This window comes from Perognathus longimembris, chromosome 17, assembly GCF_023159225.1.
Source record: "Perognathus longimembris pacificus isolate PPM17 chromosome 17, ASM2315922v1, whole genome shotgun sequence".
NCBI classification, from domain to species: Eukaryota; Metazoa; Chordata; class Mammalia; order Rodentia; family Heteromyidae; genus Perognathus; species Perognathus longimembris.
This window is the reverse complement of record NC_063177.1, coordinates 788,745-804,822: the sequence shown is the minus strand read 5'-3', so window position 1 is coordinate 804,822 and position 16,078 is coordinate 788,745. Positions and strand designations below refer to the sequence as shown.

The 16,078-nt window shown below is 42.8% G+C and overlaps 1 protein-coding gene across 1 annotated transcript in view; it reads left to right on the top strand.

Annotated features, from left to right (window-relative positions):
- LOC125365298 (myosin-13) overlaps positions 1 to 8,995 on the top strand; it is a 50,040-nt gene extending 41,045 nt beyond the window's left edge. The window contains exons 34-39 of the mRNA XM_048365289.1: positions 4,365 to 4,490; positions 4,766 to 4,936; positions 6,537 to 6,641; positions 6,764 to 6,859; positions 8,404 to 8,538; positions 8,969 to 8,995. Coding sequence (XP_048221246.1) covers positions 4,365 to 4,490; positions 4,766 to 4,936; positions 6,537 to 6,641; positions 6,764 to 6,859; positions 8,404 to 8,538; positions 8,969 to 8,983 — 648 coding nt within the window. The 3' untranslated portion in view covers positions 8,984 to 8,995. The remainder of the gene's footprint in view (positions 1 to 4,364; positions 4,491 to 4,765; positions 4,937 to 6,536; positions 6,642 to 6,763; positions 6,860 to 8,403; positions 8,539 to 8,968) is intronic.
- The last annotated feature ends 7,083 nt before the right edge of the window (positions 8,996 to 16,078 follow it).

The window sequence follows — 16,078 nt, the reverse complement described above, 5'->3', positions numbered from 1 at the left end:
TTATAAATACAACGTATCTTCATCAATGTTACCCCTTTTAACGATTTCACCCATCCCATCTAACCCACCTGTCCTCTCACTTTTCTTAATTTTGTGGGCAATGCATTGAATTTTGGCTTCATCTCTCCTCCCCCTTGTTCTCTTCATTTGTCTACCCCTTAATCCCATCCCACTCCTTTCAAGTTCCTGCTTCCTGATGCATTTTGATTCTTTTTTTTTTGAGACAAGGTCTTGCTATGTGGCTCAGGCTGGCCTTGAACTTGTGATCCTTCTACCTCAAACTCCAGCTCTGAGAATTCAGGCATGCAACATTGTGTACAGCTTTGTTTTTGTTAGTAGATTTTGTTCCCCTGTGGTGCTAGTGATCAATCCGAGGCCTTGAGCTACAGCCCTCATTCTGTGCTGGCCTTGTCACTGAGACCAACCACATAGGGTCAGGTGTGGTGGTTTCCACTCATGGCCTTAGGTTGATATTTAGAAAGTTTGAGATTTGGGAAGATTTTCAGATTTCAAATGTTCACATTAGGATGCTGAGCCTGAGCTATTTGAGATGAAATGGCAGAATCTTAAGATTGTCTTTCAAAATAATTATTTGTACTGCTTTTATGAAAGTTGGTTTTTCTTTTTCTTTTTTATAATCTTTTATTTTTATTTTATTGTCAAATTGATGTACAGAGAGGTTACAGTTTCATACATTAGGCCTTGGGTACATTTCTTGTACTGTTTGTTACCTCCTCCCTCATTCCTCCCTCCCCCTCCCCCTCCCCCTCCCCCTTCCCCCATGAGTTGATCAGTTGGTTTACACCAAATGGTTTTACAAGTATTGCTTTTGGAGTCCTTTGTCTTTTTATCCTTTGTCTCTCAATTTTGATATTCCCTTTCACGTCCCTAGTTCTAATACCAGTCTATACAGTATCCAGTGTATCTTTATCTTTTTTTTTTTTGGAGTTTGAACTCAAGGCCTTGTGCTTGCTATGACAGACACTCCACCACTAAGCCACATCTCTTCACAATTTTTTTTTTGCACTGGATGTTTTTGAGATAGCACCTCACTTCCTTTCTTGTAGCATACCTAGACCACAATTCACCTAGGTTTTATCTCCCATCATAACTAGTTGACAAGCATGAAACCTATCATTCCCAGTATCATTCATGAAGGTCTCATGGGTTTTTCTGCCTAGGCTGATCTGAAAACTTAATCCTCCCAATCTCAGCCTCCTGAGCAACTAGGGCTATGGTGTGTGAGCCACTGGTGCCACCTAAATGTTATGTATTCTTTAAAAAGAAAGAGGAGGAGGAAGAGATATAAGCAAAACCATACTGTTACTATTTGAGGGTCCCTCATCTTAGATTCTTATGAATTATACAAATATTGTATTTTATTCACTTACATTATACAGGGAGATATTTTATTGTTGCACTTCTACATGTTACCCCTTCTTGCCTCCCTTCCCCTAATATTATATATATATATAAACTCATATATAGATATCAACTTTTTGCAAGTTATATATGTAAAAGTTTTATATATATGTTACATATATATAATCAGCCTTTTGCGAGCTACTAGTTTCATTTAACAATGTCTGGTAACATATTTCTACCTCTTTAAATAGTCTTCTATGCTTCAGTATTAATGGCCAAAAAGCAAAATGTCTATTTGTATATTAAGAGCTTTAGTCAGGTCTATGTGGCTGGTTATTTTAGATTATTCCCAGTTAAAAAAAAATAGAAAAAGCATCATAATAAATATCCTCACAAATATCTGATATGGTTACTATTGTCTTACTAGTTCTAAAAGTACATTTATAGATGTAAAATTTCAGGTCAAAACAATGAAAATGTGCATAATTATATTGTAAATTACTGTTTAAAGCCATCCATATTTTTTTCTCATTGGGAATCTATGTGAAGACTGGTTTATTATTGTCATTTCTTGTATATTCTCTAACTTTATTGTTGAATACACTTCATTGGTTTTTATTATTAATTTGTTACAAAGGTATTGGATTCTCATCATTATTTTGTCCATGTGTATTTCTTTTTGTATGCCTGTCCTGGGACTTGAACCCAGGGCTTGGGCACATGTCCTTCAACTTTTTTTAAAAATTGATGATTATTTTATTGTTAGGTCACCAGACATACTGATATGAAAGTTCTATTTTGTGCATAGTTCTACTTTGTTCTTTGGTAGTGTAATATGTATTTACCAAAATCTCACAATCATAGAGTAGAATATGTAAACTAACTCAGAAACAATTTTATCTTCTTTGTCAAAACTGAAAAAAAAGTGTCAAACATGAAAAGTGGTAAAATAAAATATGCACATTCATGGAAGAGTAAGACAGATTTCTCTATCTGGCAAAATGAAATTAAGTACATGTGAATATGTAATTTCTTTTTTCCCCCTTTATTGTCAAAATGAATTACAGAGGGGTTACAGTTTCATATGTAAGGCCGTGAGTACATTTCCTATCCAACTTGATACCTCCTCCCTCATTTTTCCCCTGCCTCCCCCCTCCTCCTCCCCTCTCCCCCCCAACCCCCATGAGTTGTACAGTTGGTTTACACCAAATGGTTTTGTAAGTGTTGCTTTTGGAATGGTTTGTCTTTTTTTTTTTTTTTTTTTTTGCTAGTTCTGGGTTTGGACTCAGGGCCTGAGCACGGTCTCTGGCTTCTTTTTGCTCAAGGCTAGCACTCTGCCACTTGAGCCACAGCACCACTTCTGGCCATTTTCTATATATGTGGTGCTGGGGAATCGAACCCTGGGCTTCATGTATACGAGGCGAGCACTCTTGCCACTAGGCCATATTCCCAGCCCCTGGTTTGTCTTTTTATCCTTTGTCTCTTGATTTTGATATTCCCTTTCCCTTCCCTAGTTCTAATACACATATATACTGTATTCAGGGTACTAATATCAAATACTGTGATTGTGGGGGTGTACACGAAGGGAATACAAGAGAAAAAAAAAGGGGGGTATGGCTTCACATGGCATGTTGAAGATAATTACAACAATGATATAACACTTGTTTTCATAACATGGAGTTGTCCTTCAGCTTTTGTGGTCAAGTTCTCTATTTGGAGCCACAGCTCTGTTTTCAGGTTTTTGGTGGTTAATTAAAGATAAGAGTGTTTTCATAAACGTTCCTGCCTGGCTGGCTTTGAATTATAATCCTCAGATTTAGCCTCCTGAGTAGCTAGGATTACAGGCATGAGCCATTAACAACTAGCCCATTTGTATTTGTTTTCTGATGTGTTTAACCTATTTATACTTCTTACCCTTTTTTTTTTTACTGATTTGTCTTATTTGCACAAGAGAATTTTTTCCCATGATATACAATGAAAATGTCCTTACCATTCCAATTCTAGGTATAGTTTACTTTGATTGTTAGAATTATTTTTCATGTTACGGTATCTACCAATTATTTCTTTGTTCCAAGATTACTTTACTGAATAACCTGTCTATACTCATATTTGAGATTTATCATTTACCCAGTTATTTATTTGTGGTAGTAAAATTTGAACTTAGGGCATTACACTTGTTAGGAAGGTGTTCTGCCACTTGAACTTGCCTCCAGCCTCTTTTAGCTCTGGTTATGTTTGAAATAAGGGTTTTGCATTTTTACCTGAGCCTGCCTGGACCTCAGTCTTTGAATTCACACTTCCCACTGTAGTTGGGATAATAGGTGTGTGACACCACACCCATGTGTTGAGACAAGGTCTCCCAAGCTTTCTTGTGTTGGCCGACTGAGAGCCTCCTGGTTTCCATCTCTCATGTAACTGGAATGACAGGTGCATACCACCACACCCAGCTATTGGTTGAGATGGAGGTCTTGTGAACCTTTTTTTCTGGGGTGACCTCAAACCTGTATTCTCCCAATCTCTGCCTCCCCAAAGAGCTAGTATTTCAGGCACCAGTCACAGAGTGCCTGGCTTTGATTTTTCTCATTTAGCTTTTAGATCTGCTTCAGGACTTTATGTTCAGTCAAAAATGACACAGTTTTGGGCTGGGGATTTTGGCCTAGTGGCAAGAGTGCTTGCCTCGCATATGTGAAGCCCTGGGTTCAATTCCCCAGCACCACATATACAGAAAATGGCCAGAAGTGGCGCTGTGGCTCAAGTGGCAGAGTGCTAGCCTTGAGCAAAAAGAAGCCAGGGACAGTGCTCAGGCCCTGAGTCCAAGCCCCAGGACTGGCAAAAAAAAAAAGAAAAGAAAAAAAAATGACACAGTTTCTATCAATCACCCCTGTGACAAATAAGAAAAGGAGCCTGATTATGACTTATCTAGTTGCCCACTCCACTTGCTCTCTTCCTCTTGAGTGCTCAAGGGAAACCTTCATCCCCATACCTAATTTTTCTTGTAGAACACAAGCCTGATAAACACCAAGAAGAAGCTGGAGGCTGACTTGGCTCAGTGTCAGGAAGAGGTGGAGAACTCCATCCAGGAGTCCAGGAACGTGGAGGAGAAGGCCAAGAAGGCCATCACGGATGTAAGATGGGGATCACAGATGAGAATCAACTTTGGGACTGGGGCCTAGGAAGTGGGGTTCAATCCCTTAAGAGCACTGTGGCATCCTAGAGGGATGCCAAGAGAGAAGGGAGTCATTACAGAGCAAAGCGGGATGTGGTGACTGACCCATGGTGGGGGGTGGAGGCAGTGGGAAGCTCAGCATGGTGCATACAACCCACCTTACCTGCATCTTCCATATGCCATGGGTGGGCGTGAACACAGGCTCCACCAATTTTGTCCTGTGACCCTAACTAGGCGGCCATGATGGCTGAGGAGCTGAAGAAAGAGCAGGACACCAGCGCCCATCTGGAGCGGATGAAGAAGAACCTGGAGCAGACGGTGAAGGACCTGCAGCACCGCTTGGATGAGGCTGAGCAGCTGGCACTGAAGGGTGGCAAGAAGCAGATCCAGAAACTGGAGGCCAGGGTAGGATTGTTTGGGAAATCTCTGGCTTTCCAAGTGCCCCCTTGGGCAGAGCCACCATCTAGAAATTCAGGGAGGGCTGGAGAGTGGCTGCTGGCCAAGTTGACACAAATGTAGCTTTAGATCACTTGCCAAAGCCCTTGTGGGCCAAATGCCCACCTATTTCTTTTCCACCTGTCACTATACCCCACCAACCACAAATCCATTTTGATATGCTAATGCTTGGAGTGACTTTTTCTTAATTTATTTAATGACTTTTTATTTTTTTGTTTTTCTGTGGTACCAAGGAATCTAACCCAGGGTCTCATGCATGCTAGGTAAGGACTCTACCACAAAGCCACCATCCCAGTCCTGTAGTGACTTTTTAATGTTCACTTTTAAATGCTCATTTTCTGTCTTCCATGGAGATTCCTATCCACACACATCACTGGGGAAAACACTATTTATCATCATAAAACTAAATGTGTTGATGTGATTTACATCTTGAAGCAAGCTTCACTTTGAGATGCAAAGGCCCATCCTACATAAAATCTTTCATCTCTCCGTGACTGCCATTCTCAGATCTCATCCCTCTTCAGCTTTTCTGATCTCCATATAAGGCCTGTCATTCTGATGTATTTTACCCTCCATCCTCAAAGGAAGGAAGCTGGTATTTCTTCCTTCAACTCCAAATACTAGAAAAGTTGGATTTCCCCAATCCTGGAAGTCCTGCTTTTTTCCTTCATCTGGAAGCTTATTTCCTATTTGTTCTGTTACTTTGCCAGAAGCTTCTTCATTTCCCTCTTAGAGTTTATTTCAATCATTTTCTTAATGAGCTACATGAGTGATTGACATTTTAGAGGAAGAGTAGGTGATTAGAATGTTGCTGCTGTCCTGGGAAGAGAAAAGACAATAGTGGGTGGAAAGGAGGCAGAGGAGAAAAAGGAGGAGGAGAGGAGAAGAATAATTCCCCAGCAGGAAACTTCCTAGACATGAGTTTTAGTCCAGGCTCAGGGTTCCTTTAAATACAAAGGGAGTTTGGGGTTGTTGTTTTTTTTTGGTGGGGGCGGGGGAGAGTGATTTAAAAACATGATCATAGACATGTGATGTGACTAACAAAGGAAACTCTAGGAAAGTTAGAACTTCTTTTTTAAAACATGTTTATTTTCAGTTATTCCCAGTTTTTAGGGGCTTAGACACATCTGTCCTCCAGGGTCCCCTACTGCTATCAAGAGTTCTTTGTTTCCTGGGTTGGCTGGGAGGCCTCAGCCACCTTATTCCTGGAAACATGTCATCCAGTCCCACACAGCAGTTTTCTGAGCTCCATAAACCTCCCAGAGGTCTAGATAGCAATCTTAAGGGGAAAGGTGTGGTAAGGTCTTCTGGGAGACAGTTTCCTGATCCATGAAGAAGGTGGGGCTCTTTGAAGAATAGTGTTCATAGTAAACCTGTTCTAACTGTCCAAACCCAGCTTCATCTTCTCTGCAACTACTGGGACTCCCTGGAGAGAGGGGTATGTGTGACCCTTCTCGGTGTTGTGGCCCTTGGGACCTCTGTGTGTCATTGTCATGAATGACGGCCTGGAGGCATGACTTGACTTCTGTCTTATCTCGGCTTCACTCAGGTACGAGAGTTAGAGACTGAGCTCGATGCTGAGCAGAAGAAGGGAGCTGAAGCTCTGAAGGGGGCCCACAAATTTGAACGCAAAGTCAAGGAAATGACTTACCAGGTAAATGTCTCTCGACCACAGTGGATGCATGAGCCCCAAATCCCATCCATAGCAGCCATGGACTGTGGGAGAGGGCTTTAGGGAGTTGGAGGGTCCCCCTAACAGAGAGGCTCTGTTTTTAGGCTGAGGAGGACCGCAAGAATATCCTCCGGCTCCAGGACCTGGTAGACAAGTTGCAGGCCAAAGTGAAGTCTTATAAGAGGCAGGCAGAGGAAGCGGTGAGTAGAGGAGGCTTGCTGGGATACCTTACCCACCTGGGGATCCTACAAGGCAGAGGTGGAAACAGGGATTGGGTGAACAACAGCCAGGGAGCCTCATCCTAAGTTTGCCTTTGCAGTTGTGAACATGCCCTCCTCTCTCACACAGTCCCTGCCAGCTCTCCCACCTCTGCACCCTCTTACCTTGCCTCGTGTTCTCAGCTACCTCCATCCCTTTTTGCTTGACCTACATCCACCTCTGTTTATCATACCCCATCAGAACTCACTGTACCCACCCCAGAGCTTAGACCACCCTACCCACCTCAAACCACCCAAGCCCATCCACCAGGCTTCTGCTCCTTGCCCCTTGCCCTGCACATCATCCCACCACTCTCTGTTCTCCCTGGTTGCCCACCACCACCTCCAACCTCCAGAAGCCTCCCTCCCCTCCCAACTCCTCCCCCTCACTTCTTGGCCCCACCCCTTGCTCAAATACATGAAATCAACAAGAGCATAATAGGATGAAGCCAGTGTTCTCCTCTACCTTTTCTCCTTTTAGCGTGGTTTACAAAGTGTCTTCTCTTGGGGAACTATGTCTGAGGGTTATAGATAGCAGAAATCTGGAATTGAGATAAGGAGTAGCCTTTTCCTTTATTGAAAAGAAATCATGTTGAGTGTGGTGGGACATTGAGACATGCCTGAAACCTCAGCCCTCAGAAGGTGAAGGCAGAAGACTAGCCTAGGTTACATAGAGACCTTGTCTCAAAAAAGAAGGAAGGAAAAAAGGGAAGGGAGGAGGGAAGGAAGGAAGGAGGGAGGAAAGGGAGGAGAGAGGGAAGGAAGGAAGGAAGGAAGGAAGGAAGGAAGGAAGGAAGGAAGGAAGGAAGGAAGAAAGAAAGAAAGGAAGGAAGGAAAGAAGGAAGAAAGGAAGAAAGGAAGGAAGGAAATGAGGGAGAGAGGGGAAGGGAAAATTGGGTTAAATGAAGTTAAACTGGTTGCTTCAGTTCAAGAATTTCTCAATTAACTCTCCCAGGTGGAAGAAACATTTTAGAAGGTAGCATTTTTCTGTACTCAGCCAATCCTGGAACCTCCTTATTGCATTCAGAGCATCTCAGGACTGGTGTTCTGAAAACAAAAATTTTGGAGACCCTGACCCAGACCAATGACTAGCATACCACTCCTCCCATTTCCCTTGACCATCCCTGCGCAGGAACCTGATGGGTTCCATCTTAACCTCCAGGAAGCATATTTGAGCTGGTTAAATGGAGGAAGGGATTATGCATGCTGGATTAGTACAGTCCCACAGGATTGTCTGGGCAGGAGGACAAGGGGGCAGCAGGCCACCCAAGAGTCCTTAGGTGAGCTTCACATGGAACTATACAATGACCTGGCCCCACACAGGTACTGGGCAGAAGCATAGGGCAAGGAGGACCTGAGGTGGAGAACTCCACCTATATTTCCTCCTTTCTGGTAGAGAGTCTAGAACCCACATCCTCTTGGTCCTCCAAACCCCAGAACCCTATTGAGAAGCCCCACTGCCTCATACCCTCCCATCTTCCATGCAGGAAGAACAAGCCAACACGCAGCTGTCGAGGTGCCGGAGGGTCCAGCATGAGCTGGAGGAGGCTGAGGAGAGGGCAGACATTGCTGAGTCTCAAGTTAACAAGCTGAGGGCCAAGAGCCGTGATGTGGGGGGCCAGGTAAGAGTGGATACCTCTGGGGTAGCCTCCCCCGGAGATCCAGGGACCTAGGAACCAAACATGTGCATGCGTGCATGTGTATACACACACACACACACACACATACACATACACACACACACACACACCACTATTTAAGCAAAGATTCCCAAGTCTTAGGCTCTCACAAGAATGTGCAACAAGGTACAGGAGGACAGGCATATCACCCCCCATCTACACTGCTCAGGAAGTCCCTGCCTTTCTGAGGACCTGTTCTGTTTCCAGTAGCTTCACTGGCTCATCTTTACACAATCTGCAAAGAGAAACGAAGCCATTCCTTAATGTCATTTTCCTGAAGTTCCAACATTCCATCTGCTCCACTTCAAAGTGATCCTCAGCCTCCCCTCAGGTTTAATTCAGTTCCTGTGTACAATTTTTTTTCTCCCCACAGAAGATTGAAGAATGAGGCTTTCCTGAGGCTGGTTACTATGGAACACCTCCGGGAAAATGGTGGGGAGATATGTAAGAAATAAAGCCTCCTCCATACCCAGATTCATGGCTCTGCTGTGTTTGTGATCATGTTCCATTCATCTTTCATGGGTTTGTTTCTGGGAGTCTTACTTGCTGTGTGGTAAATGTTTAGGAAGTAAGGAATGTAGAATGGGAGTCTCCATGCCCCAAATAAAAGAAGTAAAATCCAACTCATTGCCAGGTAAATCATGTTTCCCTTAACACTGCAAAAATAAACACCCAGATGAGACAGAGTTCAGTGGTAGAACTTCTGCTGGACTTGCATCAGGCTCTAGTTTGGAGTTCAAGCATAGCAAATATAATAAAAATAGGTGGGTGCTGGTAGCCCATGCCTATAATCCTTGGTCCCTAGAGGAGGCTGAGGAGATCTGAGAATCATGGTGTGAAGTCAGCCAGGGCAGGCCAGTCTTTAAGATTCTTATCTCCAATTAACCACCAAAAAGCCAAAAGTGGGTCTGTGGCTCAAGTAGTAAAGAACTAACCATAAGCCAAAAACTAAAAGATAGCACCTTGGCCATGAGTTTAAGCACTGGCACATTAGTTTAAATTTTAAAAAACAAAAGAAAGAAATCCTGTTGTTTGGGGCAATGAGGATGTACCTGGAAGACATCATGCAGAGTAAAATAAAACAGATTCAGAAATAGAGATTTTGTATGCTTTATTTATTTGTGGTATCTAAAATAGTTCTCACAGAAGCAAGGATAAGAGTGGTAGTTGCCAGTGGCTAGGAGTTGGGGGAATGGTAGTTGCCAGTGGCTAGGAGTTGGGGGAATGGTAGTTGCCAGTGGCTAGGAGTTGGGGGATGTGGGGAGAAGCTGGCAAGGGTATGAAGTTTCAGTTATGCAAGGTAAGTCACTTCTGGAGACCTAATGTCCAGCACAGTGGTTTTAAGGCACTGCATATATGAAGTCCTGGGTTCAATTCCCAGAACACACACACACACCAATCGAGTGGTAGACCTTACATATGTACATCTCCTGTTTGTCAATAGTACCTCAGTAAAACTGAAAAAATGAAGTGCTGGGAAGTTTGGAAAAAAGGACTCTTTTGCACAGCAATAACTCATTTTTCTATTTAGGAATCCATAACTTTTGCAAATTCAGTTCCCCATTTTCATCCTAAATTTAGACAGTGGGACACTGAGATCCAGATAGACAAAGCACCAGTGGAAACAAGGTCCCCAACATCTCAGACTCCCTGGCCAGTACTCTTGCATGCATCCCCTTGGGTTAGCGGTGTTGCACAACTCTGTCTTGCTCACCCACAGTTTTTTGGAACATCTGAGCAAGTAGCAGGTACAACAAGCTCACTACTCCCAGGCAGATAGAGACTTTGGAGGAATTGAACAGTATGTGTCTACCATCTTCATGGAACTATTTCTATTACCTTGTAATAAGTACTGACGTACTACATGCCAGAAACTGGAATAAGACCACTATCACCTAACCTCCATGGCTTTCTAGATTCTCCTTGTCATCTCATCACCAACCCACCCCCAAATGCCTTTGACACTATGGAGCTGGTAGTTGAAAAGGATTAGAACTGTAGTAGTCGCAGAAAATGATCCTGATACCAACTGCTTCTAATCTGACCAACACCATCATCATCCTCATCATTATTGCAGTTGTCATAATTACCATTCATTATCATCGCCATTACTACCACTGACCTCATCAAGACTATGATGTTCATTATCATTACCATCATTGCCACCACCATCATTATTAATCACCATTATCATCAACACCACTAACATCACCATCACCATCATCACCATCACCATCTTCATCATCAACACTGCCATCAGTATACTCATGGTCCTTGTTGAAAGCCCATTAGAAATAACTATATTTCTGAGTTAGAGAACTTAAGGAGTGGCTTTGATGATAGATAGATAGAAAATTCTGAATAAAATTGTTTCATGGTATTTTTTTAATTTTTACTTTTTCAGTCTCATAGACAAGAAGGCCAAACGGAGAAGCCACATTCTCAATGTCTCCCAGCTCGCAATCTCTAATCCAACACTCCTGCCAACCCCATAGCCTTCCCCACAAGAGCAATTCTATTATTTTTTGAACAGTGAACAATTCCAAATGATGCTAACTGTATACTCGTTTTTCTCTTTCCAATCTCAGCTTCCCAGAAGCCTGTCAGGCAATCAGGCAGATACGAATGCCTCCATTTTCTAAAGATGTTGATGACAAGTGACAACCTGCCTGGTTTGTGGTGAAGGAGATGAGTTTGTGGTGCTTCAGCCTCCCTGCATAGCACAGTGTTTGGCTGTTTCTCTGCCTGAGGATGCACTGTGGCTTTAAGAGCCCCAAGTCCCACTCTGCTAGCATCCCATCCTGCCCTTCCTTCCTCTCACTACCTTTGTGACCACAGAAAAGTCACTTTATGACATAACCCTCCATTCCCTCACATGTAAAATAAAGCATAACAAATTATATGGGGGTGGGTTCTGAGAAGTAAATAAGGACATTGGGGAAGTGCCTTTGGCCTACAGCTTGCCACACTGCAATAATCTTTTATTACAGAGAGGAGCGTTGAGATGTGGCCCCAGGAGCTGAGTGAAAGACAAGACGGCAATCTAGCTGGACTACAGTCTGGGATCTTGGCTGTGTCTCTCAAGGTTTTCCTCTGGTGTGAGGAGAAATACCATGCTAGAGGTCATAAAAAGTCTAATATGGGATCATGCCTCACTGACATCCCCAAAGTATCAAGTTATTTGCATTCCATCTCCTCAGATATTCTTCAATTCACATGGACCTCCTTAGGAAAAATTTACCTCTTAATATCTCTGCACTTATCCCAAGTAGTTCTTGGCCCTTGGGTCTCTTGAGTTAAAAGAAAAAAAATCCCCAAGTCCTTCCTACCATCATATGTGGTGTTGTATCAAATACTGTAATATCATCACAGTACTGTATACTTCATCATTATTCTGATCATTGAATGAATCAATGAGTTTTTCATACCTTGACACCAGATATGACCTGAGGAGAGTTAAGTAACTGAAGGTATTTCTTATCTAAGGATTGGGGGAAAAAAACAAAACAAGGAAATGAAGACAGGGTTCATGTCTTGAGTTTTCTTACCAAGACCTTGACCTTTGCCCAGCTTCTGCTGGCAGCTGGAAACCAGATTTTGAGCTGTCAAGCTGAACTCCATCCCTGATTCTCCTGCAACATTAAGGAAGAGGCTGCCAGATGGCTATGACTCACACCTGTAATCTTAGCTCTTCAGGAGGCTGAGATCTGAGGATTGAGGATCAAAGCTAGGTTGGCCAAGGAAAGCGGAAAACCTGTGAGACTCTAAACTCCCAATTAACCACCAAAAGCCAGGAGTAGAGCTGTAGCTCAAGTGGTAGAGAGATAGCCTTGGACAAAAGAAATTCAGGGACAGCACCACAGGCCCTGTATTCGAGCCCTAGGACTTGCACCAAATGGAAGGAAAGAAGGAAGGAAGGAAGGAAGGAAGGAAGGAAGGAAGGAAGGGAGGGAGGGAGGGAGGGAGGGAGGGAGGGAGGGAGGGAGGGAGGGAGGGAGGGAGGGAGAGAGAGAGAGAGAGAGAGAGAGAGAGAGAGAGAGAGAAACAGCAGGTGTTGGAGAATTAAAGTCTCCAACCAGTGGAAAAATTTAGCCCCGGCACGGTTACTCTGATACCTCATTAGCACACTAATAGGCCCTTGGGAACACATTCCCAGTAAGGAGTTTCTGGTGTTTGTGGGCCAAAGGAAGCCACCAGTTGTTGTGAGAATCTCCTTTTTCCCCCTACTTAGCAAGTCTCCCTGAGGAGACTTGCTAGACCAGCTGCCTTTAGTGTTAGATTCTCTCTGTAAACAGGAAAGTCTCCTCACTAGATTCTCACTGTAAACAGGAAAGTCTCCTCACTGTTACTTCACAAGTATTTGGAGAAGTCAAGATTGATGTTATCTAGCCTTAAGGAGATAGTAGCTAGGAGATAATTATAGTTCTACCTCGGTTGTACACAGTTCCTTGTTTTGATATCAATAATCTTTGTAGTCACTACCTCCTGTAATTAGAAAGGCATTTGTATCAAGTTCCTGCCCTCACAGTAGGAAATTTCCTCCACTTCTGTATTTGAGACAAATGTCATGCTGTATTGATCTTTTACCCTGTAATTGTAATATTGGTTTCTAACCCTATATAAACCCTGGCCCTCTTGAAATAAAGTATGCATTGGTTCACTCGCCTTGCATCCCCCGTGTCCTGATTTCGACTGCAGTTACCCAGGTTCAACATCTGGCGTCCGGACCCAGGGACCTGACAATTGATCCACAGGAGATTGCGGAACTGCCGAGCTCTCGAGTGAGGTGAGAGATATTTTTAATTCACAGGAGACAAGGGATCTGTGTGTAATTCACAGGAGACAAGGGATCTGTGTGGTGAGCTCCTATTCTTAAAAAATTACGGGGTTATGGGACAAGCTAAACCAACTCCATTTTCTAATTTTATCCACCATGTATTGAAACGGGACGGAGCTATGGTCTCGTGTTCACAAAGAGATGAGTGTGTACAGGTAGTGGAGTATAATGTATGGTTCCCAGAGGGAGATACTTTAGATTTAGAAGTCTGGGAACAAGTAGAGAATAATATGGAAAATGAATATCGGTGTGGAGACAAGGTTCCAGTTACATTTTGGTCTGTTTGGGCATTAATACATGCAGCCGTGAGCATGATGTCTCCTGACGCTATCATAACATCAGCTGCTGAGCCAGAGGCTGACGTGGAAAAAGCTATGAAGGCTTATAATTTGTCCGGGGAGGTAAAAACTCAAATTGGGCAGGAGCTAAAAGACATGGCAACACCTGAACTATCTCCTGTCAGTTTTGTTAAAGAAAAATTAACATCAAATAAGCCTTCAGCCTCTACCTATGCTCCTTCAGAGAATGATGCTAATTTAGGCAGCTCAGCAGTGCAGTCAAAGTGCTACAGATGCTCTTTCGATCTGCCAGGGGCAGTCAGGAAGGTGAAAGTAAAGAACAAATAATTGCGGCCGCGGAGCCCACTTTTACTTTAATTAATCTAAGTCCTATGGTTCTGCTTCTCTCTCTTGCTATCAAACTTTTCCTGTCATTCAACCCCCTCCAACCGGAGGTGTAGCACAGCCCCCTCATTAACAAGATATTGACCAGGGTCACTTAACTTAGGACAGCTGTAGTACAGGGCCATCTCATGGCTCCCTTCCAGTGAAGGAGGCTTCCCCATCATCTTTTCTTTACAACCAGGCACTAGCAGGGGAGCTGACACTCCCTGTTTTAGTCCATCAGCCTGGAATTGGGGAAGGACTAGTGATTTTTCTTTTACTTCTCAAGAGAATTTTTACTGCAATTGCACTTTTAATTTGCGCCTGCGCTACATGTTTCATGTGTCTTTGTCCTTGTTTGATTAGTTGTGTTTCGTGTGGAGTGCTAAATTGGGGAAAAAAAAGTCCTCTGGTGGGCGGCCTCGGCAGGTTGATTGCCAGGGGATGGAAATCTCCACTGGGGAGGATCCCCCTGAGAATTTTCAGGGCCCTATGGACTTTCCATCACTCTGGCTGGCAGCTTGTGGACGCTGGACATGCCATCCAAGGCGTAAAAGCCTCTGTTTCTATGTTCTGTTTTGTCTTGACTAGTTTTGTCTTTGAGATTGGTACCAGATTTAAACATAAACTTTTGTTTCCCTTATTTCTGTTGTCCATTTACATGTCTATGGGCAAAACATTTACTAGGTACTGTGTCTCCTTCTGCAAGAAGACAGAAAAAGTGCAGGCTGCTAAGAGCTGAGTTCAAACAGCCGGCTAGGCTAATCTTAGCCTGAGAGTAAACACTAAGAGTCAAGTGCTAGGTGGACTCAGTAATACTCCAGGGGACCCCAACCCAGTTATCTTCAGTGTTTAGTATGCTAAGATACTTTGCTAAAACTAATAGGCCCTAGCGAATAAGACTAAACGATGCTAAAATCATTCATTAAAGGTTTTGTTTTAAGTTTTGGTCATTACAAGAATAAGATTGGAAAATATACCTTTTGCCACTAAAAAATGTACGGCTGATAGTTGTTTGGACTGCTTTTAAGTTCTGTTTACATTAATACCTACATATGTGAATGTATGTATGTGTGTGTGCGCGCGCACAAATGTATGTGGGTGTGAATGTGTTCAAGATTAAAAATGTATGATGTAAAAATAGGTTAGTTTAACTTTAAACTTCAAAAGATCATCGAGTTTGGGCTTTACCAAAAGCTTTAAAGGATTATTACTTTATTTTAAAAGGAACTATAGTTAAAAAATTCTTTAATTCATGATTAAAAATAAATAAATAAATAAGAACTTGGCATGGGCCCTTGAACCTATCCTCAGTAGTGAGGGGTAAACTGACAAAAGTGCAGTTTATCCGATCCATGTGATGGGACAGCCGTAGGGTGGCGTCCATTCATAGTGGGAGAGGGCAAGCTGGCCCCAAGGCAGTTCATCAAGCTCTAAGGAGTAGGATGGAGATAGGCCCATTCTATAGGACAGGCCAATGGAGGCCTTTCTTTTATTTCTTTTGTTTTCAGGTATAAACATTGGAAACCTCAGGGTAAAATGTATGATTTGACTGATACTTCTAAAACTGCCCCTTAGGATGGATTAAAATTGGAATATCTTAAAGGAGAGTTAAAAGTTTATTTACCTGATATAACTCGATTTCTGTACAGGTTTGCAATTTGGATGTATTAAAAAGGCAAATATGCTAACTCTGAAATCTCATGGTTATAATTCTGGGGCACACTGCTAAGTGTACTCTTGTTACAATTGTTTTGGGTATCACTTTAATGAATCAGGTACTAAATTTTTTAAGTGTAAACTGTACTGTAACAGTAAGATTAACTATCTTAAGTCACATATAATCAGGTAAATATTTTAAAGTATATAAACTAATGGGGGATAGAAGTACACAACTTTCATTAACTCTCTGTATATAGGAAAATGGCTCTTTTAAAACAGACAACCAGGAGGCAATGTGCCCCCTGGGCTTTAGTTTTTCTAT